Raw genomic sequence first — 26,739 nt, 5'->3', positions numbered from 1 at the left:
TCACGTCTCTACATGTGTATGTTTTATATAATAAACTGTAGATAGTAGCATAATATCAAGAATTCCAGACCACGCAGCAGAGTCATGGCAAACAGAATCAGCCTTCGTGATACCAAATTGTTAAAGAGATGCATCTTCACCTGATATCCCTGATCTTCCTTAGACATAGTCACTTCAAGGGGCACTACGCGCTAAAGATGATATGATCTCAAATAAGATATAAAATCGCGAAAATAATTTTTGGTTGAAACCATTTCCTTCTGAAATCCACCGTAAATGTACTGAAGCTAAAAGAAAATCCCATCAATCCCCGTTGCGCGCCAGATGAATAAATAAGTGTCTGTGGTGGCGAGCCCGCGCGTCTCCGCTGCTTGACCAGTTGTGAAATTGCTGGCACGATTTCTACACTTGCACTTACTCGACCCAGTTTTTCCACGCGACCTCAATATTCTAGTCTGTAGTCTCATCATTATTTTAGGTCACAGACGTCAAACATACGGCCAGCGGGTCGCATTCGGCCCGCCTGACTAGACTATAACTATACTTCGTTTTTCACCAGTGACCAGCTCTGCTCATGAGTCAGTGTAGGTCAGTGGTTCTTAACCTTATTCCTTTTTTTAAAAATTGCCTAGGTCTGAACCGGACTGTTGTAAAAACAATGGGTAAATAGTATTAGTCCGGTTGGTCTTTTACTATTGAAAATATTTCGCGCTCGAATCGCGCCCGAGGACCACTCGACTAATTAACGATATAATAATTGTATGCGCTATATTCGGGATAAAATCAAGGTTATAACAACTATCGTGTAGGGGCTCATACCGTCTGGTTCGAACCCGATGTACACATCCCGAATTCACCTCTACGATTGGCAATACAGGCAAGTTATAATTGTATTGGCTTTTGTTTTTATTGCTTTGTGTGACTAGTAAATCAACCAGGAATGTGGTAGAGATAACGTTTTATATAACGACCAAGTGAGGTTGTGGGTCACATCACAACTCTAAACAGTATCATCCTTGATTACACGATCAAGAATTATTCTGACGATTTAATTTTGTAGCTCTCAAAGTATATTTAGTTCATCATTTTGGCCAAAAAGCTTCAATTCTTCTTCAATGTACCAACGGCTCTGTTCACTGAAAAAAGTGGTACGGTGCCTTAGATTTTCATTGCAGGATAATGCCTAATTAAAAAGATTTGGACGGGAAAGATGTGGAAAATAACCAGAACTCCCGTGGCGGAAGTATTTTAACTGGGATTTGATCTAAAAGTACGTGCAATTCATTTTACATGAATTATATTAAACCACTGCATTCGTAGAAACATGTTTCAAACATAGTCGGTACATATTTCGCGTGAAACGCCACGAAAAAATCAGAGGTTTGACAGATTTTGTCGAATGTTAATCTGCAATTCAAACTCAGGTATAGAGTGTTAAAAGAACAAAACCTTGAAAATATGATTTCCACACAAAACGATAACATTGTAATGAATACTTACACTTACTGAAAGTTGGTTGTGCAGATTCCCTACTCTGTGTAGCGTGAAGGGTATTCCTGAAAAAGTTACTGATGTACTGATACATTGTACAATATATGACTTTTATCGGAGATTCTTTGCTGATGCATGCATGAAGTTAACCGTGTCGCTCACCTTCATTAATCTACTGAATCCGCCGCAGTTATTTACCCGGTCGCCGAGTTTATCATTTCCTATGACAAGCATATCTATTATCTAGGTTTGAAATTGTTTTCAATTACTTGTCCGCACTGACCTTGTCAGCTGTTCCATTTCATATACCAGTTCATAAATGAGAGGCTTCACCTTGGAAAGTGTCATCGTATTTCTCAGTCGAAACGCAAACATGATGCCAATTGCTTGATTACAAATGCGCTTATGTATTTATAAATATTGGAGATAAAACCGGCATTTCAAAAGAAAAAAAAAAGATTTTAAACCCAATCCCCAACCCCTGCGTACGGCACCGCACACGGCCTGGAACCGCGTACAATTCGGCTACTGATCGCGCCTAATTGCCAATAATGGCATGTCATCACAAATCAGATGAATAAGTTTTTTGTGTCTTGGCCACCTGTGAAACCCCTGAGACTGGCTCGCGTAACCTCTGGTGTTCCGTGGACCACCGGTTAAGAACCACTGGTACAGGTATATGTACTAGGTGAGCTGCGGTGCTAATTTGCGTGAAAAGTAGAAGGAAACCACATCTCGAATCAAACTGCGACCTATCGATGTAGTCTGAGTACAAAACACGAACATTTTCCTCGGAGAAATAAATTCCCCAATAGCAATGCCAGATAAAGAAAGGGTTTTGAGGCCCTGCCAATGCGCGCATAGCCTATACTATACCAATTTGATCGGATTGGCCTGTTTTGCAGAGTACAAAGTATTGTAATTCACAGCAACAGCCTACACAGACAAGTGATCACTTAGTCGCAGCTCTATACTAAGGTTGCCATTCCCCGGACATGTGCGGAATTTCACTGTTCAAACTGCGTCCGGGAGGAAATTCTGACATATGCCTATAAATGTACGGAATTTAGAAGGCTTGGTATAAGCTCAAATTTCATTCGTAAATTAACATAAACAATAGTATTTTGAAGCAGATTTACGCTACTTGAAATCAGACATGGGGTAATCGCGATTAGTAATCGTAATCGATTACGACGATTACAGCATTTTCAAGTAATCGTAATCGCAATCGATTACATTCGAAAAAAATCGAAAGTAATCGTAATCGTAATCGACTACTTCACATATCTAATCGATTTCTTTGTGAAAGAACGATTACTTTTTATTTGTACAATGAATATGGCATAACCGAACATTCGTGAACAAGGAAGGAATATTATACCAGGTTATTGATAGCGCTAACGGTTGATTTTCAAACGCCACTGCTCATTATTACGTCAGAAGTATTAGCTTTGCTCGTCCTTGCGTAAGAAGTATCCACAGTCCGCACGTAGTTAATATGGTCCCTGGACATATGAGCATGCGAAATTACAGCATGCGAGACTTCGGCATGCGACAATTTGGCATGCGAGACATGAGCATGTGGGTTAAATTACTGGTTAGGCGTAGGTTAGGGTTGGATTTATGGTTTGGTTAGGGTTAGGTTTTAGGTTAGGTTAGGCTAGGTTAGGTTAGGTTAGGCTATGTTTCGGGTTAGGGTAAGTTTTTGGGTTATACAGTCACATGCTGAAGTGACGCATGCTGATGTGTTTCATGTTGAACTGTCGTTTTCCATTGTGTCGCATGTTCATATGTCGGGCAACCAGTTAATATATGTACGTTGTATATACATTGTTGTGAGATTGTTAGAACAGTGTAAGCCATGCTGCATATCAGGATATCAAAGCACTCCAGCCGCCACTACCTCGCATCAAGATGATAATCACCGCTTTGCCTAGTTTCAAATAGGAACTTATGTATTAATGTTTGGTTATGCTTAGTTAAACGCAGTTTGACCGTTGCTGCTTGGCGAGCAGTAGGCCTATCTATGTAGTATAGTATGCGTCAAATAACAGATTACGATGGTTAAAATCAACAGCTGCTGATATATATCATAACCGAGCTGTTCTTTGCCGTTTCTCGTAAGGCAATTTGCAGTATCTGTATTAAGTGGAAGGTAGGATTTTAAGTTCACTTCAACTTATTCACATATGACTCTACTTGAAACGGGCGCCAATTCACAATTCTTCGCTCGACATTTATACCTGTCGCCATTGCCATCCACTTATACACCATGTTAGCGTGGGTTGTAGGTACAAGCAGGACCAAAACAGCAATTCGTCCCCCACTCCAAACGTTGGTATTGGTGAAGTTGTAACCAAGACACAATGTTCCGAGTCACAAGTCAATCTCACTTTTAAAGTTTTGACTCGAGTCAAGTCGACTCATTTTCAATTCACCCCCGAGTCAAGTCCGAGTCCAAGTCAGCTAGTATAGGGTCGAGTCCGAGTCATAGTGTTTGACTCGAGTACGAGGCCAAGTCGTTATGTTCACAGATCTGTTTTCTGATCAATCCGGTTCAACCCACTTTTTTTCAACTCTGCTCGAGTGGTATTCATAATATAATTATTTTCATCAGTTTTCACAGTTTCCGGCCCTATTTCCAAGTATCAGGACTTATAGACGAAATACAAATAATGTGGTAACTTTACTCTTCTTCGAAGTTATATGGAATGTCTGTCTTGGCCGTTCTAGTCTCGAGTCATATGACTTGGTTCGAGTCATGCCTAATGATTCGAGTCATGACAAATGACTCGAGTACAAGTCGAGTCAATACAGAAATTGACTCGAGTCGAGTCAATTCACGCATTTAAAAAAATGACTCGAGTCAAGTCTAGTCACCAAAAAATCGCGACTCGAGTCGGACTCGAGTCATTACAGCCTTCGGTATTGGAGCCCCAATAGGGTGGTCAGTTTTCAAGTTTATGACTGAATTTCGTCAATAATATTAGTAATTGCATTATATTGCTATTCATTCAGATTTACCGGGTAGTGCTGGGGGCACGTAATTCATAATTATAGCATCTGGTAGGTTGTTATAATTACTTTATTGTATGTTGTTAATTCGTGACCTCCCGTCCTCTATATAATCAAAAGATACTGTAGTCGCCCAAACGTAGCAGACTAAAAGAAAAACTTTCGTGAGACGCACGAACAAATTGTCATGTCTTCATGCCTCTGTGAGTGCCCCGGGTGGCATTTGCATTGTTGGGGCTTAGATTGGAAGGACCGGACTATTCGTCACGCCCACAGAACGCGGCTACTGACAATGGACACATACCCAAAGTTTTGGCCAAGGTCATTCTTTGGTAGCACACTTTGTGGAGTTGCATGTTGGCCGAAATTGCATACGTCTTTTAGTGTGTCGCGGCGGGGTAATGACCGCCACCGAAATGCCTATTCCTATGAATTATGCATGCTTTTTTTTCTTGACGGGGAGAGGTATGCGTTTCAAAATCAAGTTATTTAGAGACCTTAAATCCCGAAGCTCGACGAAAGTTTTCCAGGCAATTAACTCTCTTGAAAATACTCTATACTAATTTATGTTGATTTACGAAATACTTTTGAGTCCCCTTCGAGCTCGCTCCCGGTCCTATTGGGGAGTTTGGGGTGTGGCAGTTACGGACCTGGCAAGAAAATTCAAATCATTGGGTGCGACGAATAGGCCTGTATAGAGTTGGGCAATGGGTACATTATGACGTAACACACAAATGACGTATGATTGATAAGGAAAATTGTTATCTCATTAGACCTTTTCATCGCAAGCCATATATTGTCTTCCAATATCTCTTCTGAAATTAGTTCTAAGAAGCACAACAAATGTAATCGTGAGTAATCGTGATTACTTTTGAAATGTAATCGTAATCGTAATCGACTACTTCCTGATTTTGCTGTAATCGTAATCGTAATCGTAATCGCAGGATTCACAAGTAATCGTAATCGCAATCGATTACATTCGTGAAGTAATCACCCCATGTCTGCTTGAAATTTGTATTTGCGCTACATGCGCGTGATTTGGTGTCACGCATATTGAATTTAATAGGGGGCCGCCGCTCTCGCAAAATAGCATTTACTGAAATAAGTCAAATTGTAATAGCAATTATGAGAGAGCGGTGTATTCCTAGAGTCTGTTAAGACCGTTTGGGTGCTTTAGTCCGGTGTTTCTTAACCTGGACGCCAGCGCCCCCCAAGTGGTGATTTGGAGTTTGAAGAGGGCGGAATCGCTCAGCGGGCGATGGGCAGGCACTGAAGAAAAATGGCGTCGTAGTGGAAGGCGCAGTGATGAAAAATAGAGTATATAGTAGAAAAACAGTTCTATATATCCCCGAGTTCTCATTGCAAATTAACATTCGAAAAAATCTGCCGAGACTCGAAATTGTTCGTCGCGCTCTGCGCGACATATACACCGACAATTTTTGCAGCATGTTTCTATGAATGGAGTGGTTTATTGAAATTCATGGAAAATGAATTGCGCATACTTTTAGATCGCCAATTTCCCGTTAACACACTTCCGTCACGCTAGCTCTGGATATTTTGCAGAAAATGTTTCGAACCAGGTATTGTATCCTGCAGCGCACAGCCTGTCGAAATCGAAGAAGCACTTTAGAGGCATTGTAGCACTTTTGAGAGTGAGAGCCCTTTGCACATTAAAGCTGTGTTGAAGCTTTTTGGCGAAAATGATTACCTAAATATATTTGTATTCTAGAGCTACAAAATTAAATCTTCAGCATATTTCTTCATGGCATCATAAAGCATGAAACTGTCTAGTGTTGTGACCCGCTACCTCACATGAACGTATTATTATATGGGTTGCTTAGTTTGGAATACATTCATGTTAAAGTTAATAACTGCGTGCAATTCAACGTCAACAAAGATCTCTACCACTATCTCAGTTGATGTACTAGTTACATAAAGCAATAAAACAAAACCCAATATAATTAACGTCACCGTATCACCAATCGCTGAGGTGAATTCGGGATGTGTACACCAGAGTTGGACAATTACAATATTTTAATTCAATTACAATTACAATTGCTTCCTTGCATGTTTCAATTACATTACAATTACAATTACTCAATGCTAAAAATATCAAATTACAATTACAATTACAATTACTGTAAAATATGTAATTAATTACAATTATAATTACAATTACAATTACAATTACTTAACTTTACTTACCATAAAGTTAGCAATCCTTACATAAAGTTTGATGGTATGGAAGGTTATGACTGTTGATGAGAGAATTCTCCAATACGAGATTTAGACTATACACCGAGCAATAACCATAAAACGGAGGTGAATCGGGCCAAGCGCGGAAAAGATTTCAGTTCACTGGAGCGTCGCGCCCCGTTCAGATGCTTTCACGCCGCCCAAGGGGGCACGCCCCCAGTTTGAAAACCACTGGTCTATAGCCTATATTGTACTTCGCAAAGTTTTCTGTTGCTACTGAAGTATGGGAAACAGTTTAGCGTGACTGAATTATCCAGTTATAACGGAGCACGCATAGAACACCGATGTAAATAGGCTAATTATTACATGTTGTGACTGTCTACTAAGGCCTTAAGGCCCCTAGTCGTCATCCTGGTTCGTACCGGATTTTCACTGGTGCGACGAATAAATGATTGATTGAATTAATATTTTATGTTGTGATTGTCAGGTTTCCATGAAAATGTAATTGAGATTGTAATTGAGCAAAATTTTGATCAAATTACAATTACAATTACAATTACACAAAATAGAAATGCTTTAATTACAATTACAATTACAATTACACGAAAAAATGTAATTAATTACATTCAGCTCAATTACAAATTACAATTGATCCAACTCTGGTGTACACCGAGCTCGAACCAGATGGTCTGAGCCCGTACCCGATGGTTGTTATACAGCCTTGATTTGATACCGAGTACAACACATACAATTATTATAGCGTTAATTAGTCGAATGGTCCTCGGGCGCGATTCAAGCTATTTCCAATAGTGAAGTCCCAAGCCGAAAAGACCGACCGGACCTAGGCAATTTTTGAAAAGTGGCGCTGCAGGAATAAAGGTTAAGAGCCACTGCTTTGGTCAAAGATAGTGGTTCTAAACTTGGGCGTTGTTTGTCTTTATTCTGAGAATCGCGAGGATGCTGAACGTAATCAGCTTTCAAAACAGGCCGAGAGTAAGTCTGGACAAAGGTGCTGGCCTTTTCGTTGGAAACCACCGGATGTGGGCGAGGATAGGATCAAAATTTGATAGCAATATATGAAAGAACCACAATATTAATGACAGAATTCATCCAGAAAATTCAACCACCAGATGCGTATAGTAAACCCCCCAGAGGTTGCATCGATTACTCTGTTGTAGGCCCGAAATCGAAGTTTATTTGGGCGGTAAGGGGCTGAAAAAATGTTGTTTCGGTCCTGGTTACAACACACAACTACATGATCCGGCTCCTGAACCGGATCGTGACCACCTCTGATTGCTAGCAGGCGTAAAGAGTGTCCGGAATTTGATCCACAAGATATGGTAACCCTACTCTATACAATGTGAAACGTAATCAACGGGAAACAATAAAATTATGATGGATACAAGTAGATTTAGAATTACTACCATTGTTACTAGGGAAATATCTGGTTAACTCTACACAGGACAATGGAAACAATACCACGCTTGAATCGTGCTCGCATCAGCGACTTGGTGTGTGAGCGATAGGTGACTATCATTGTTCTGTCGAATCGCAGAGTGTGATTAGATGAGTAGGCCTATTTCGCAGACGCTGTAACACTGCGCTGCTTAAGCAATCTGGGAAAGATGGGATCATCCCCAAGCAAAAGTGCAGTTGATAATGCAACTCCGAATCACAGGCGAGCATCGTCCAGGGATCCTGCGCAACAAAATGATGCGTTCAACGCGAAGACGGTTAAGAGGGGTAGGCTACGGGTTTACCAAGCAAGCTAAAATATTAGCCTATATATTCTATTAGCGTGATTTGTAGGCCTTCTGTCGAGCAATACCAGATTAATGTAATAGCCGCAGTGTCCGACAACAGTGCCAATGACATTGACAAATGGTCGCGCAACTAATCTACACCGGGTTAACTTAGACTTCGCTTTGGAGATAAGTTGCATAACAGTCGGCGATAAATATTTGTACCCAACATAATAATCGTTGTGGCTTATAATCCTCACCAAAACCTTAGCAATAGTTACCATATTTTAAGATCAGAAAAAGCGGACACTTTTCCACATAAATGGGAAAATATTACGGATAATGCTTATCGCGTGGGTATACCTTAAATCCGGGTTTCTGCGGACAGTGTTCGTTGGATTGACCTTTTTTAGTCAATTTCCGCGGCATTTCTAGACAAGGCCGGTATTCAAGTGTGCTTTGTGGCGAATTAACTTTTTATAGTCGCCTCTGCACAGTCGCCTAACACTCAAAACAGAAAGAGGGGACGGATTACGAAAAAAGAGGACGTTTGGGCGTCCTCCGATGACATTTTTGTTTGCTTAATAAAATAGGACAAATTCTCTTCAAAGAGGTCTATGTCATCCCCACCTTAGCCCAATACTAACGGCAGGGGTTTGATTCGCGAACTGGCTGAAATAATTGGAGGTGACACAAATATATGTTGACCCATATGGAGAATCTCCATCGTGGTCTCTCAAGATTTATGACTCGACTGATGCGAGTAGGATTAGCATAATGAATTGACATTAAATAACCTGTAGCAACAAATATTTGTCACTAGAGAATGCTTACTTAGAATTTGTATTGGGCCCTTTTGCCAAAGTGGTGTCTGCTCGCTTCTCTATATATTCCTAAACCGACCTACACTGTTTATGTACGTTTTCGACCACTACTATTAATGATATGAAATAACTATAGTTTCCACCAAAAAAAAATCCATGCATATTTTGATTCAGGTCTCGTATCCCAACCTCTTCACGTGTCGACCATATCGGCAAAGGTACTTGCTGCACGGAAAAAAATACTTCATGAATTTCCAGAACTTGCAGGTACAGACACTATAGGCAGTTTCGTGGTATTCTCTCTTTTGCTTTTTAACTACCCAACTTTAACGCGCAGATCGTGCATAACTACACTTAGCGGATGTAATCATCGCTGCTGCTCAAGTAGAAGTATTGTAACGCCGGAACTTGGTACTCAACTACGAGTAAATAGCGTTTCAGAACTACCTCACGTGAAACTAAAAAATGAAAGATCTTAAATGTACTTAATTAACTACTCTCGAAAAGTAGATTTGGCCGTGGGCTCGCAGACTTATGGCAGTTGATCATGGTGGCTATTTTCAAAATTGTAGGATGCGGTATATTACCGACCAAGAGGAAATGACTAGTGACACTACACATAGGTGAAATACTAGATTCTTCGATAACACAGGGCAATTTCTTTTTTCAAAAATCATGATTTGTGAGATCGAACTAGGGGCGCTGAGCCCAAAAATGTCATTACTTTTGCCGAATTGGCTCTCTTGTTTGAGATATTGCCTCTTCCTACATATGCCATGAAAAATAGTATGTTTGTGGTTGATATGGGTAATCTCGCGCCAGAGGAGGTGAATATGGGCTTAGATTACTTTATCATATCCCATCTAGTACTAGCATGTGCGTTGTAGTGCACTGATAAAGCAATAGTTAGTTTCTTCCTGAAAATTATCATTTAGAGACTATTTTTTCGACAGATTACGTCATTTGAGCTCCAGAAAGAGTCAAATAACACTTATCTCATCCCCGATGATTAGTGGGCTCAAATTTAACACGCTTTCCTACGCTTTTTAATATTATATATACTGTCCCTTGCTATCATTTTCAGAAATTTCAATTCAATTCAAGTGTGTTAAAAAATGAGTGATATAGCTAGACCGAGAAATGTGGTAATGACCACGAATTCTTTTGCTGCATATGTTACTAGAACACGTTGAACATGAAACGATTCAATATGTGAAATTGCACCAAATGCACTTACAAAGAGTACTTTGGTATGACGTTAGGAGATCAAGATGAACGCCATACACCGCAAACGGTCCGCCTGCATTAGGCTGAAACTTTGCGCTTATGGACTCAAGGTAAAGTCTAAATAATGCAATTTGTAATACCCGTAGTTTTGTGCGACTCAAAGAGCCACCATGATGATTGATATTTTTACATGAATTTGATGTAAGGTTGGAACTAAAAAAAGAAGTCATAGCACTTCCTCAACATTGACTCTGCTTTACAGTCAAATAATCACTCCCCTGATATTCCTGTTGCAGCTTTACGTCCCTGCCAGATCTGATTTCGAATGATGCGATGATAGGATGTAGTGGAAGATGAAAATGGCAAGAGTATATGCTGTAGTAGCAAATGCATTAACACCGACTCCTCAACATTATTACGAATACACAGTGAACCAACGCCTTTTACTCGAGATCAATTAAACAACGAAAGTATTGACTTAGGTTGAGACGACAAAAAGAAGAAACTATCGGAATAATGTGGAAGTGATGTTCACGAACGTTCTTGGATCAAGGATAAGCATGAGCATAAAAGTTTAGTATCATCGCTTCCCCCGAAAACCTAAGTGAGAAACGAGGTGGAAGGTTTATCCTATAAATAAAATAAATGGAAGAGAGATATCAATATAGTTAGGATGCTCATATTATGAATGATTACTGCCAGCTGCCTATTGCGAATATGTTGCCATCAAAATCGTACAAGAGGACGTTCCTGCAGATGACTTCAAGCTGATTTGAGTTAATAACAGGAGTTGCATCTAAGAACTACACTAATGCACATACCGATATTGATTTATTTCTACGAGAAGATTTAAATACTACTGGGTAAACAAAATATTGTTTGCTTGTTTATTTCGTCTGTGTATAAAAATTGTCGTCTTTTTGTAGGCTCAGGCATACTTGGTTTGTTATTACCGAAATACTGCTATTTTTGTTCACTTCAAGCACATTTATCGGTATAGGAAGCTTATTGTCACAAATCAAAATATAATATGAATGAAAATACGAATAAATGGGGTATTTTTGTGTTCGATATGTGGAAAAGAATATATTTATGCAGCACAGTTTCGATCCACCGATCTAATTGTGTTTTACATTTCTCACATTTTGTGGTTTAAGCACAGACGGTGATACCTTGGAAAATAGAGCCAATCTGCATAAACCAGTGCTATTTTCGAACTCAGCGCCCCCCGATTTACCCTAAAATCGTTCTTACCTACCATGATGATTTTTTTGTTGGCCAGTGTAATATAAAGCGATGCAAACTTATCCCCAAACTACTTTCTACTTATCAATATCCAAGTCGTTAGAAGTGAGTATTTTTTCCGGAAACTGTTCAAGCAGTGCAAGTAGCCCAGACCTACTTGAGTACTCAAAAATTGGAAGTACTTCAGTACTGACCACCTCTGAAAACTGAAATTGACCTCAAATGTTCGTTAGTCTATATCCATTAGTCTTTTCGCCATGCTCTATCCTATTTTCCAAGGTGACCGACAATAATTAGATTCTTTCAGGTTCAGTTGCATTTGTGAAAAAGTTGATGAATCAGCTGGATGAAAATATTGAAGCCGACGCTAAAACAAACACGATGACGCTTTCTAGCAAAAAGAATATGCAGAAATTGCAAGATTTCTATTACGAACATGAGCCAATGGTGGAAACAATCACAGTTAGGGTTGCATTTAAAACAAAAATCAATTTAAAACAAACATGTTTAAAACGAGGCCCTAATTTAAAACATGTTTTTTATTGTGTTTTTTTAAAGCAATGACGTCACGAATATTTAACTGTGATGTCATAGTGGATTGACATTAACATTGAAATATAGCTCCTTTGGCGAAATATCTGTACTATTAATGTTGAACCGACTATTTTGAGGGTTCCAACCATCCCATATCGATATACGTCGGCTATATCGGGTGGTAATTGTCCGTAGGCTCATACAACCTGTTTTTGGAAAGTATTAACACTAGGGTTACCATATTTTGGAAATCTGAAAAGAGTACACTTTTTCAGAATTTTCAGACTTGCAACACCGGAGGAAAATCTTGAAAAAATGGTAAATTTTTCGCACTTCGTGGTCGGTTGACTAAAAGATAAAAAAAGGTCAAGTTTCCCGTTCAGCTCCCGAAATATCCGCCGGAGCGTTACTACAGTGCTGATTTTCTATATCTCAGTCGAATTTTTCCCTATCTTTAACCAAAATTCTCAAAAAAGAGGACATATGGTAACCCTAATTTACACAATTATGGCATGATTTTACAACTTAAAAAAAATACAATTTTTTTAAAAGGCATTTTAAAAAAAAACTATTTAAAACATGTTTTAAACAAAGTGTTTTAAAACACCGTTTGTTTAAATGCAACCCTAGATACAGTTGTTTCTGGCGACGTATAACTAATCAAGCATTTCATTTTGCAGGAGCACAAAAAAATTTTAGGAGATGAAATTGCTGCAGGCAAGGGAGGGAGAATATTCACCGATTATATGAGAGCTCTCTCCCCAAGAAACTCTGACAATTCAAATAAAGCTCATTCACAGTAAGGAGTTCGTGATCGACATGAGTAACAATATATCCTGACCTATAAAATGTATTAGGAATAATATCACCAGAGATCTAAGGTATTCTCTGACATGAATTAAGGAGCATAACCAAAAAAGGCGAAATGAATTTGACACAGTATTCTACAAACAAAGACTATAGCGCAGGTCGTACACATTGCTGAATCCTTACTTTTACCGTAGTTACAGGAAGGAATGCCTCAGGTTACTCAAATCCGTTTGCTGGAGTTACTCAGACGCGAGCAGCGAGTTTTGCTTAGCACTTGGAAGAGCAGGATGCTTCCAAATAATTGTGGATGAGATCAAGAACAACATTGACCCTCTCAAGAACAAAGTAAGTGATGATAGAATTATTTTTCTGCAAATATGTCCTGTAGCAGAAGTCAGGCGTATTTGGTTTCGAATATATTCTGACTGTGATACAATACCTCGTAGAACTAGACTAATCACCACTCCGTCTAGATCAGTGGTTCTTAACCTAGGCTCTCCCCAGGGGCGGTATGTATGTTAAAGAGCGTGGAAACGTTCAGGGGCGGTATGTGAGGCGCCGGGTTCACGAGGAAATAGGGGGGGTGCTGAAGAAAAACGACATCGCAGTAGATGCTGTAGTATATGGACATATGATTAATCATTATATAGTAGAACAATAGTTCTATATATCCCTCAGTTCTCATTGCAAATTAATAGTCGACAAGATTTGTCAAATCTCGAAATTTTTTGTCGCGCTGGTCGCGAATATATACCGACGATGTTCGAATATGTTTCCATGAATGTAGTGGTTTATTATAATTCATGTAAAATGAATTGCGCGTACTTTTAGATCGGCTATTCCCCGTTAAAATACTTTTGTCACGCTTGCTCGGATCAGACATGGGGTAATCGTGATTGAAGTAATCGAAATCGATTACGACGATTACAGCATTTTAAGTTATCGTAATTGGAAAAAATCCGAAGTAATCGTAAACGTAATCGATTATTTCACACATCTAATCGATTTCTTTGTGAAACGAACTATTACAATTTACTAATACAAGGACTATGACCTGGACTGAACGTCCCTGAACAAGTAATAGTGCGATATTTGATCAGTTTTTTTTAAAGCAGGAACGTCGGCTTTTCACACGCCACTACTCATCATTACATCACAAGTAGCCTATGGGTTTGCTCGTCAATTACGTTAATTCGTTACGCACATAATGACTAGTAACTACATCACTACATGGTTCTTATTAACTTACAGTTAACTCATACATATGATTTGTGATGACACGGCCGCAATGGCTGTTGTTGGTTGCAGGCCCGATCAGGAGTCGAATTGAGTCTGCTGTGGTGGCACGCCTTATGAAGTGGCACACGCAGGGGAAGTTGGGGTTTGTAATCAAAACCACGTTCTTCTGAAATGCCCATCCTATCTCGACTCCTAAAAGCTCGTTTGTAATTAAGCAATTGGTATCACGCTGCTGCGCTTCGACCGAGCCCACACACTTTCGAACACGAAGCTTCGCATTTCTCAACTAGTATCTGAAAGGAAGCAGCAGAAGTCGAACATGTCTGCAATAAATATTCATTCAAATATTTTTGCTGTCAGTGAAAATCAGATTTTAATGGTCATCATCATTGGTTTATTAGCAATTTTATCAGTTCAATACACCACACTCTGTTGGTTCACAGTTCATTTTGTGAACCAGTAATCTATAGCATTGGCAGAGCTTCTCGGAGGTACACAACTTCAACATACAATTGAATAATATGTTCATATATTTTCGGCTGACAACCGCCAGGGATGGTGTGAATGCGAGGTTCACGTTCCAGTTCTGTGTGTGAACCTCAGAACTTTAGAGGTTCACGTTCACAAACGAACCTTGGTAGGTTCTGCACTGTGAACGTTTTTCGTATATTACAATTTCTACATCATTATAACCAGACATGGGGTAGTCGCGATTAGTAATCGTAATCGATTACGACGATTACAGCATTTTGAAGTAATCGTAATCGCAATCGATTACATACGGATAAATTCCGACGTAATCGTAATCGTAATCGACTACTTCACATATCTAATCGATTAATTTGTGAAAGATCGATTACTTTTTATTTGTACAAAGACTATGACATGAACTGAACAGTCGTGAAAAGGAATAGATATTATACCAGGTTAGTGATAGCACAAACGTCTGATTTATAAACGCCACTGCTCATTATTACGTCAAAAGTATTAGCTTTGCTCATCATTGCGTAAAACGAATCCACATGTAGTAAATATATATTTGATGTACGTACATTGTTGTGTGATCGTAAGAAAACCTGCTATGTCTTATATCAGGTTAACCATACATTCCAAACGCCACTACCTCGAAACAGGATAATAATCACAACTCTGCCTAGTTGCAAATAATAACATTTGCATTGATGTTTTGTTTTGAAATTTGGTGCTCGTCAAACATTACACAACGAAGCAATAATAACACCATATAACAAAAATTTAGTTGAGCCGATATTTTGACATTTCCTATACCAGTGCTTTCCAACCTTTTTGAGCTTCATTCGCACTTTTTTTGTAAAATAAATTTCATTCGCACAAACTAATCGAAAAGGCAACTTATTCGCTTGTTTTGATTTGAACCATTTCACTAAAACCCTTCTCGGTCAAACGAGTTGTTGGGTTTTGTACAAGAACGTCTACTAGTGCTTGGATTACCAGGTCACACCATCCCTACTAATCGTCAGTAACTAATAAATAATTGAAAAGAACATTGTATATCATCAATCGTATCACGAAATATGACGTTGCCGGATGGAACTTCGAATAATCGAGTCGAAGAAATCGATAAATGAACTATTTTAGATGGTATAAGAACTCCTTCTGTTGGTACAAACTAGGTTGGCTTATTTATAAAAGTCAACTCCCAGACACACAAATTAAAGTGTGAACGGGCTCTCCCGACGACGCACAAAGAGAATTATCCAACAAATGTTAACCAGTACCAGAATTCATGGCCTTCGCCTGTTCTGATTCAAGCTTCATGGTATGAGTCAATGGTGAGCTTTTCTCTGAGCGTGGTGCGCGTGTTCTAATAAATTTATGGACATTGGACATGCTGTTTCATACGGCCATGCAAAACGTTGCGTCGTTCGGCCTACGTAGCCACAATCACATTGGCACTTACATTCATAGACAACATTACTTTGTTGAAGTGCAGGAAGAACGTCTATATAATTTGCACGCGTCGTAACGCCAGCACACAATATTTGTACCAAGTAGATCGTAGGCAATGGGCATACGTACGTTAAAATATCACAAACAATAATTTTTATGGCAGAAATTTATGTTCATGTTCACTTCATCCTATTCTCATCTGGCCTTATTTGAAACGGGCACCGACCATTATTTGGCAATTCTTTACTCAACATTGAAATCTAGCACCACAACCATCCGCTTGTACGCCATGTTTGCGTGGGTTGTAGCTACAATATTCGTTGGATGCGAGTAATCGTCCGCTATGAAGTTGGGCAATTGAGGTATTGTGACGTAATAAGAACATGACGTCACATTTGAAAGAAAATTGTTCTCTCACCAGGCCTTCTCATCGTAATCGTTATATTGTCTACCAATATGTGTTGAAGTATAGAAATTAGACATGGAACGGCAACGACCGATTTTGCAGCTTCGTTCCGCTTCGCCGAGGCTGGAGTAGAGAATTGTTTTGCGTAAGCGACTGTAGGATTTCTGGCAATCCAAAAGCTATCTTCCCGAGCCCATGAATTATTGAATCTGGTCTTGATCGAAAGCTACTGTTGCACCGATTCCGAAAATAAAAATTAAAATAATGATCAGGGACTGATCCACCTAGAATCCGTCCTCCAAGTCTGAAATATCAGCATTGTTCGAACAATCGGAGAGTCGCAACGGGTCATTGTTATGGCCATTGTGTTGCGCTGCGTAGGGTATATAGATATCTAGTCACGTCAGTATGGAAATCATTGGCATTCTGCGGCCCCCGCGACGTACATTTGGATAAATCCTAAGTATTGCTTGTTCTCTTTATCCATGTTATTATCGGTGGCGAGTAAGGTAGTCGTACGCTCCACAGATGTAATAACAATGGATTCTTTGGCGATTTGACATTTATATTCCAGAGGTTCTTAACCAGGAGTTTGTAGCCCCTTCGTGGTACGAAGCACCACATCATGGGGTACGAGATGCATTGTGAAAATAGGCCTATCTATATGCTGTGGAATATTTTCTGGGCCAATTTATTCAACTGGAAAATATTCTTCGCGCTACACGCGATTTTATGTGAATCGGCTTTCTGATTTTTATATAGGTACCATCAGAAATTGCGTTAAAAATGGACAGGGGGCACGGGAAATCTTATTGGAAGCCTAAGGGGTACGGTCGCTTAAAAGGTCAAGAAACAATGCTATTACGATGGCACAAGAATTATCATATTTAAGTTGTTATTGATCTGTTCCAATATTAATCGAAAAAAATCTAACGCTGGTTTAATTTGACTTTGGCAATGACAGTAACAATAGCCTACTTATCACGGCTAAATCAGAAACCAGGATTAGGCTACACCGCTCACGTACTCTGATATCAGATCAATCTTTAGTAAATTTTCTAAATATTGTACATAAAATTGTGGCACATCAAAGTTCCACTAGCTGCAATATTATAACCCGACAGCTTTTACGATGGAATCATGCGTCCTCTCGCATGATGTCTACAACTCATTATTTTAACAAATTATGTCCGGCACAAAAACTATTTTATTCAGATATGTGAAAATGTGATTAGTTCGTGCCAAGCGTGAATAGTAAGTAAATAACATTTTCACGATGTTTGTGGAATGTCTGTCTGCAAGGGGCCGTCAAATAAGGCCTATTCGGATATTATACATTGAATATCCCTATTATTGATGCTGCGGCCCGCGGTGTCATCAGAAATTAAGAAATTGACCTGCAAGCACATTTGAGTTTGAGACCTCGTGCTCTAGAGCAGTGGTTCTCAACCGCCGGTCCGCGGACCGGAGCCGGTCCGCGACGACTTTGCTGCCGGTCCGCGAGTTATATTAACATTTTATACCTTAATGTTAAGATACAAAATGTTGAAGGCTTGTTCATTTGTAAAATAAGTAAAACGTCAAATTTTAAACTGATGCAGAACTTCGCGAGGTAAGATTGGGCCCGGAAACATGCTCGATTTGACCTGAACTTCAAACTGTCTCCGGTGACGACATGTGAGCGACTAGCTAAGTGGCTCAGTGGCTAAACCTCGCAATCCGTACGATCATTCGTTTTCGATTCAATAATTTTGTGGATGGCCAGGTATCGTTGTATTCAGGTGTTTTCGTGCGGAGCATTGTACTCGTAGTAGGCTACGTATGGCAGTAGTTTGAAATGAGCAAGATAGCTAGACAAGGTGCTCGGTCCTTCTCCAATACCCTTCATCTCTGGATATTTTCGAAGAGAAGAATATTATTCCAGTTGGCACGGTCGGTTAATCCACGGCCTCCGGCGCGAAATTATAGCTTATGTTTATCTGCGCAAGTCAATTTTATCTCGACTCAGCACTAAGCAGACACTACCGTAAAATCAAATGAATACCATCAAAAACAGATTTAATTACGAACAAAACTGGTATGTTGGAGAGATTCCAATGTCTTTCCACTATACCGACAATCCTGATGGGAGGTCAAGAAGTGACAGCACGCCCCGAAGTGACTATGCTAATAATAAATGGCTGACACGAAGATGCATCATCTGCTCTGAATTTTCGAAAAATACTTCCTCCATCAACCCTACTGTTGAATCTTATCGCTTTGGTTGAGAAAGGATAAATATTTGATAATAATATGTGACATTACGAATATTAATGACGAAATTCAATCGTGAATCTGAAGAAATTTGCGCGCTTAGCGCGACCTTTACCGGCCCCAGTCATTATTCATAACATGACCACTATGTAGCGATTTCGATGCGCATATAGTAAGACAATATGAAAAAGTAGATTAGTCCGGAGTTCACCAGAAATCGACACGGACAGTTTAACATGAGTATTTGGCGTCCAATTAGTCAATTGCGACTATGTCCTGGAATGCAGCCGTCGGCTGTATAAATAATCGAAATGCATCAGTGAATAGCAAAAAGGTTGGTCACGCCTTCTCTAGTATCATACTTGCAGATAAACGGTTGCATACATTACATTGGGGGTTCATTTCAGTCCGGTCCGCCAAATATCTTGTGAAATTTTACCGGTCCGCGAGGTGAAAAAGGTTGAGAACCACTGCTCTAGAGAATCACTAGAGACCAGTGGTTCCCAACCGGTGGGGAATTCCCCATTGGCGGGGAATTCAATGGTTTCTGGTTGGGAATAAACGCATTTGTTAAACATTAGATACAGGTTAGTCTACATATTTACGGAGGGACATGCGCGATTACCGTTACCAGTTAACTGATATGGGAAGTATGTATCGAAAATTATATTGTTGTTCACAAAAACTCGATTTTAACTTTGGATAACCAATGATCAATGATGACGTCACAAACGCATCCAGCACGACCAGTATGACGTGAAATAACGCTTTCGCTAAATTTTGAGGGGTACCGCAATCGATTCACAATACGTTTTATGTTGCAGTTATAGGCGATTGCCTTGCGTCCCAGTGTGGGGATGACTCGAGTCAGACTCGAGTCACCTTTTTCGTATGACTTGACCTGACTCGAGACACTTTGCTAAAATGACTTGACTTGACTTGACTCGGCGTATCAGAAATGTGGATTGACTCGTGACTCGGAGCAAAATTGACGAGTCAATTTCAAGTCATCAAGTAATCAGTGTCGATAAAAATCACTGCATCTTGCATATGTTCGGGTTGTTCGCGAAACGCTGTTGTGACTTGTGAGAGCGGACAATCATTCAATTATCGTGCATTTTACTGACCCTCCATTGTTCTCTCACAAATAAATTGACCGCAAACGAAGTGATCGAAGCTTACAGATTACGTTGTCGTAAACTAGTATAGTGAAGTAATTTAATAGCAAAATGTCTATTTCTATTCTGTGTTCTTACCGTAACCAAACCTCTTGTTTTATTGAAATTGAATTCGAATACATTTTATATACTCCCCAACCATTGGCGCAGGCTCAAATTGTACCATATCAATTTGTAAATGGGTAATGTATTGCATCTTATGAATTCGTTTCTCTATTCTCTATTTTGACTGGTGACTATAAACTGAGGCTATACAATTACTGATGTAGTTTAGCAGTTCTACGTATATGTGAGCGATATAGTGCCTTCTTGCATGTGTATTTGACTATATATTCGTCCATCGGTTCAAAATCACAGACCACTCAATCTCTATTTCAGACAGCTAGCAAAATGCAATGACGTAATCATGCGTCATACTTCAAAAATTCAATTTGACTTGAATTGTGACTTGACTAGTGACTTGACTTGACTTGACTTGACTTGATTCGAGTCACCTCCAAAATTCGAGTGACTTGACTTGACTCAAGTCACCTTCGAAAATCGATTGACTTGACTTGACTCTAGTCAAAATGTGCAATGACTTGAAACGACTCGTGACTCGAAGGCAGTGACTTGATCCCAACACTGTTGCGTACTGGTGTGGTTGTGTGTCTTGTGTACTCAAACAAGCAAATAGTTTTGGTTATTGGGAATGAAGACTAGGAATAAATCTGAAGTGGGGAATGACGACAAAAAGGTTGTGAACCACTGTTATAGACAGATATCGCAAGCTGAACGCATGCTAAACCCACCCTGTTCTTCCACAAAAAGAACCGATAGAGAAACATCTGCTTATCACATCACAAGAGGAATGAAGTTTACATCTTGCGCACAGCTGATATGAACAACTTGTTCTGAAGCGTAAACTTGCCTACTTATTGTAATAGCTAGTCATTGGTCCACTTTAATGCGCATTCGGTATATCCCAGCACACCCCATCCTAGTGGTACACCCTTTTTAAGTGTTGGAACACCCTAGGGTGTACGATACACCCGGTTGACGAGCCCTATCCTATAGGGTGTGGACACAGCGAGATTGAACGGCTCACTGCATTTGGGTTACGTCATACTATCCATTTGACCTGAAAAGGCAACTTTACATCCATTTACTATGTGCTAACTTATATCTGTATTAGGGTTACATCTTTTTCATGCTTTCACAGGATGAGAGACATGAAAGCAGCATGTTGTCAAATTTATCGATTCTTCATAATTGCGGAAAATTTGGCGACAATAAGAAATATCTGAACGAAGCTGATGCGTTGGAGGCCTTGGTGCCACTTTTAGAAGTCGATGAATCTGAGGTAAGTCGTTATCTGTAATCGAGCTTAGGCATCAGTTATGCTGATGGACGTTTCACAAAAGCATATTAAAATGCTTCTGAGATATTTAAATCTGAATCTTACTCGATGGTGCTATAGCTTTTCCAGTCTCATCGGAGTGTGTATACACTTATACAGGCTAAACTCCGTTTTTGTACTTTTGAAAATTGCCTATGACAGGGAGGGCGAGCCTTTTTCATGAAGCGAGTTATACATGTGTCCATGTCATTTGAAGAACAAAAAATTGGGCTATACACGGTGTAATAGGCCAACATCAACGACAAACCTGTTGCTGCAAGAATGCTCATCCGCGTCTGATGATGCAGCTTAGCACTTGAAACAATCACATCTGGGATGTGGATATACTGGCACTCGGTTTTATGAAATTCATGAGTGAAGACGAAAACTCGCCTTGAGGCAGGTTTGCTGTCGACGTGGATTAAAAATTAGGGATCCAGCCAGAAATTCTGAGTAGCCCAATGCCGAAATTTGAGAAACCGATGACTAAAAAGAGTCATCACTTTCTCCAAGTCGCAACCACGGCTTTGCGAAAGCCCTCGCAACGGCATCAATCAATATCAGTTAGAGTATATTTATTGGTGTCTGTATCGCCCGTCTACGTGTAGCTATTGTGCTATAATGACCTTTAGAATACAAACGGATCTTACAAATAATGACGGTATGGCAACTCTACCTCATCCATAGGTAATAGGGCAAGTTTTTGCAACTTTTGCAACTCTTTATACAGCTTCCGGCAGCTTCCTAAATACTCAGAATTTACGTATAGTATATTGTTTTAGCTGATTAGGAATTTTATATTGCAACTTTTATCAAGTATTGCGCAAAATGTAAAGGAGTTATTAAAAAAATGTTATAAAACTACCTCTATGGTTCTATGCTATGGTATGGTTCTATTTTCTTTGATTCGCATAACAAAGAGCTATGTGATGGATTAGCTCAGTGCTTTCCAACCTATGGAAGGGAACGCACTCGTGCGGATGAAAAATTTGCAGTGCTACGGACAAACGTGGTGCGGATGAGTGCGGATAAAAATTGTTCAGATAGTTCAAATAAACTTAATAGGATACTAAGTACTAAGAATGGTGTGAACGTGAGGTTCACGTTCGCGTTCTGTGTGTGAACCTCAGAAATTTAGAAATTCACGTTCACAAACGAACCTTGGTAGGTTCTGGACTGCGGACCTTTTTCATATGTTACAATTTTTCATATCATTATAACATCTTAGGTTGAAATTCTTTGCATTTCAACTTCGGACCACTCTATGCATGGCGTTGGAAGCATAAACAAAATCAACACTAAACGAGCATGCACCTTGCCAATCTAAAATGTTTTACTTGCTTAGTTACAAAAGTTCGCTCGAAATATTCAGCTTTCCGTTTGTGGATATTTAGTGACTCTCTGCTGTGAGCTTGACCCGCAATAACACAACATCAAGAACGAAATACACTACATTTGGGAAGTCAGTGAATGATGCTTATTCAAACAATCTGGGAAATTGATATAAAGGATACATCGCTGTCTAACGTAAATAAATCTAGCAGGGGTACGGGATACATCTTGATTTGATATGTTTATTTTATCATCAAACCAAATCCGTGCGATTGAGGTGTTGACTGCTGTGTAACTTGTTTATGGGGTAATATCGGTTGCAAGTATAGAAACCCGTTTTACACTCTGCTCAACGCCGATGTAGCAATAGTCAGACACCGAATACATTGTCTGGTCTGGCCTAGACCGTAAGCTTATGTTACCTTACAAGTCGTCGTCGAAATTGTTGGCAAAGCGACGGAAGATATTGATTTTAATATAGCATTTGATTGCTCCAGTTGATACATTTGGTGACGTCTAAGACGTCAGCAATTACTTAATTAAGCATTGAGGCTTATGTGGCCTGAAATTTAGCGTTGGAATTGGTAATATGACGTCACATGACGTCATAAGGTTCACGTTCGCGTTCACACAGAATCTTTCAAAAAGGTTCGCATTCACACGAACCTGAACCTTCCAGGGGTTCGCACCATCCCTACTAATTACAATGCCCCCAAACGTTCGGTGCTGCTGCGCAATTTTAAATATTGTAGAACTGATGATGCACCGCTAATCGTAGCTTTTGTTTCGTCTCGTACTATAGCCGTAGCGAATTATTATTTGCGCACTATAATTACCACGTAATCAGGGGATTGGTTCGAAAGCGGAAATAAAGACCTGGTCATCCAAGTTTTAGAATAGGGATACTAAACTGTTTTTTTAGCAAAGGTCCGGTTACAAAAGTCTAATATTTGGTTAGGTCTGTCATAACTCTCATGAAATAATTTACAGTCATAAATATGCGATACGTTATAACTAATTCGGTAAAGCAGTATTAGCGAGAGCAATAAACGAAATGTATTCATTGTTCTTTTAGTCTCAGCTGATGGGGAGAATTGACATTTTTATTTCTTGCTAGTTCTTTATATATTGATTCTAAAGTGGTGACAGCGGTGGTGACACTGTACTTTATTTTTGTAAATCAGCGACAATCCTCACAATCTTAGTGAAACAAAACTTTTCCTGTAGTATCATTTCTTCATATCTGATTACAAGCAAGTTTCATTGATACTTTGGAACAGTGGTTCTCAAACTAGGAGGCGTGAGAGCATCTGACTGGGGCGCGAAGCGGCGGTCAACTGAAAAATTTTTCGCGCTCGGCGCGATTTACCTCCATTTCATAGTTATTGCTCTGTGTGTAGTCACAATTTCATATTGGAAAATTCTCTCATCAACAGTCATAACCTTCCATGTCATCAAACTATCCGTTGGGATTGCCAACATTCTGGTTGCAGGTTATTGATATGACGATAATGGGGGGCGAAATTTTTCACTATCATAAAGAGGGGCGTGTCTAAAAAATTTGAGAACCACTGCTTGCTTTGGAAGATTGACGTTGAAAATGTATCCTTTGTCTGTTTGCAGATTAAAATGATGGCTACCCTTACCGTGGCTTATATAATAGAAGAAAAAGATAACTACATCAAATCTACGGATAATCACATGGTCAAGTCTATTCTTCGGGTAAGACACTTAGTGAAAATACTATATGCATGAATTCTTCACTTCATTGCGGAGTTCGGCACGTCATTTGCCCAGCTCTTCTTGCTTCAAGTATATGCAACCAGCATTGCCGAAGATTTACGGAAGCCGAATTTTTTTAAGTATCTTGAAGTCGCAATCGCAAGCCAAGACCACGAGTGTGACGGCTTCAGAGCGGAAGAAATCGTATTAGGCCTCATGCATCTCGCCAGTAACGATGAAAACAAGCGGGCTATCGTAAACGAGGGGGTACTACCAATGTTAACAGAGCTCATGGAGAAAGGTAAGATTTAGGGATTTATATATAGAAGCTTTTTCGATTCTCAACGTTCACTTGCATCCAGGGGACGAAAGCGAAAAGTTCATCGCGGCGAAAACAATTTGGGTATTGTCGTTTAGAAAAAGGAATCGTAGAAAAATTCGGAAAAGCGAGGGATTAATAGACACACTCAGAAAGTTGAGCGCCAGTGAAGGGTATGCTATCTTCTAGTAATAAGAATCTCGGTCTTCGAAATGCAATATTTTTTCGTCGCGTCAAGTTGCAAATGTCCCAGCGACCATCATCGCAAATGAATAAATCGGAAACCGATTATAATATGACTTTACTATACAGATGAACAAACCTTTGCTGTAGGAAAATATAAAAGAAGTATCGATCGGGGAAAACTACTGGGTCGCATGTGGGAACCGTATGGAAACACGTCTTCATTGACGAAAATCACAAGTTCAAATGATTTGATCCTAGAAATTTTACGAGTAAAATTAATCCTGAGTTAAAAATACTAGTTACAGATGAGTGATAGAGGTAATGGGATCTAGGTGGGATTAGTATGGTATATCAAGCTACTCCTTGGGCGTGAAATCCCACTTGGGGTCCACGTGAGACCCATATTATGAGACCCTTCAATTTTGCCAACCCATCTATCCACCGAAATACCACATGCGTACCACGTGGTCGTGTTACCTGGGCCGTAGTCAGTAGTAGGCCTACCTTGTACACTTGAAGGGGCACTGCTCTCTAAAAACGATGTGGTCTCAAATGGAATGGCAAAACGAACAAAAAATTTTGGCGCAGCCATTTTCTTCAGAACGCCACCGTAATGGAGCTGCAATTTACTGAAATGTCCACAGGACCATCACGCTCCAGCAGTCACGCAGAGATCGAACTTCATGTAGTTGTCAGCCGATGTTATGAAGGAAATATGTCGTACACGCCAAGGTGGTTTAGATACCGCGTTCAACGGACGATGTTCAGTCAGGAGATTTATGTCAAAATCGGGCCTAGTGTATTCTATTTCTTTAGGAACGAAGTGGTGACCAAAGCATCTGCCCATGTGTGGGGATTTAAACGTAGAGATGGCCTCATCAGACAAAAACTGGAAGTATCAAAATCCGATGAAATTTTTTGATGCAAAACAAGATTTTAAAGTTTGTGCAGACTAATACTCTGGTACTGTAGTGAAACCATCTTCGAAATATGTCCTTTTTCAATTCCTTTTCTTTCAATATGGAGTTTTCAGTCATAAAATCGATCATTGCACGCTTTTGGCATCGTACTCACTGCTTCAGCGCCTAATTTTACCTAAAATTGGTCCAAAAATCAACAATTTACTTGTAACTTTTTTTCTGTTTATTTCCAAGACAAACTTGTGTGGAAGTGAGATAGAAACTTGTTGCTTCTGCATCTTTTAAGCCCAAAATCAGCTTTGTGGTGTAAACGGTTATCGATATAAAGCGAAATTAAAAATTTTTGGCTCGTTCGGTGAAATTGCACGACCACTAGAGGGTGCACGAGCTCAAAAATAATATAGAAAATATTTTTTTGATATTTGGCACCACATATCAAGTGTCCGTTTTGAAATTCAAAATTTTCCATTTTCACTCCACCCTAATGTATATGTGTAGTACATATATGTGCACATTTTTATTAGATACACGAATACCCGGGTTACATACTAATACCAAGAATGCTATTACCTAGATAGACATTACCGATAATGGAAATTACCGAGAACGGGCATTGCCGAGATTGGACATTACCGAGAATGCTATTGGTTCCACACTAATACAGAGAATGCTATTACCGAGATGGACACGACCTAGAATTCTATTACCTAGAATGAACATTACCGAGGAGGCTATTACCGAGAATGTATAATGTATAATACCATATCATCGTTATAACGTACGTTTTGGTCGT

General features: G+C 39.6%; 1 protein-coding gene across 1 annotated transcript in view; it reads left to right on the top strand.

Moving 5' to 3' along the window:
- Nucleotides 1–8,210: 8,210 nt before the first annotated feature.
- The window catches only part of LOC145458665 (uncharacterized), a 41,122-nt gene continuing 22,593 nt past the window's right edge, over nt 8,211–26,739 (top strand). The window contains exons 1-9 of the mRNA XM_080337109.1: nt 8,211–8,445; nt 9,443–9,535; nt 12,048–12,187; nt 12,955–13,073; nt 13,279–13,429; nt 21,291–21,431; nt 24,423–24,521; nt 24,663–24,822; nt 24,884–25,013. Coding sequence (XP_080193235.1) covers nt 8,328–8,445; nt 9,443–9,535; nt 12,048–12,187; nt 12,955–13,073; nt 13,279–13,429; nt 21,291–21,431; nt 24,423–24,521; nt 24,663–24,822; nt 24,884–25,013 — 1,151 coding nt within the window. The 5' untranslated portion in view covers nt 8,211–8,327. The remainder of the gene's footprint in view (nt 8,446–9,442; nt 9,536–12,047; nt 12,188–12,954; nt 13,074–13,278; nt 13,430–21,290; nt 21,432–24,422; nt 24,522–24,662; nt 24,823–24,883; nt 25,014–26,739) is intronic.

The sequence above is a fragment of the Botryllus schlosseri genome, chromosome 16, assembly GCF_051294905.1.
Source record: "Botryllus schlosseri isolate E-star chromosome 16, Bs_hap1, whole genome shotgun sequence".
NCBI classification, from domain to species: domain Eukaryota; kingdom Metazoa; phylum Chordata; class Ascidiacea; order Stolidobranchia; family Styelidae; genus Botryllus; species Botryllus schlosseri.
Note: the sequence above shows the minus strand (reverse complement) of the source record. Positions and strands in the feature narration are given on the sequence as shown.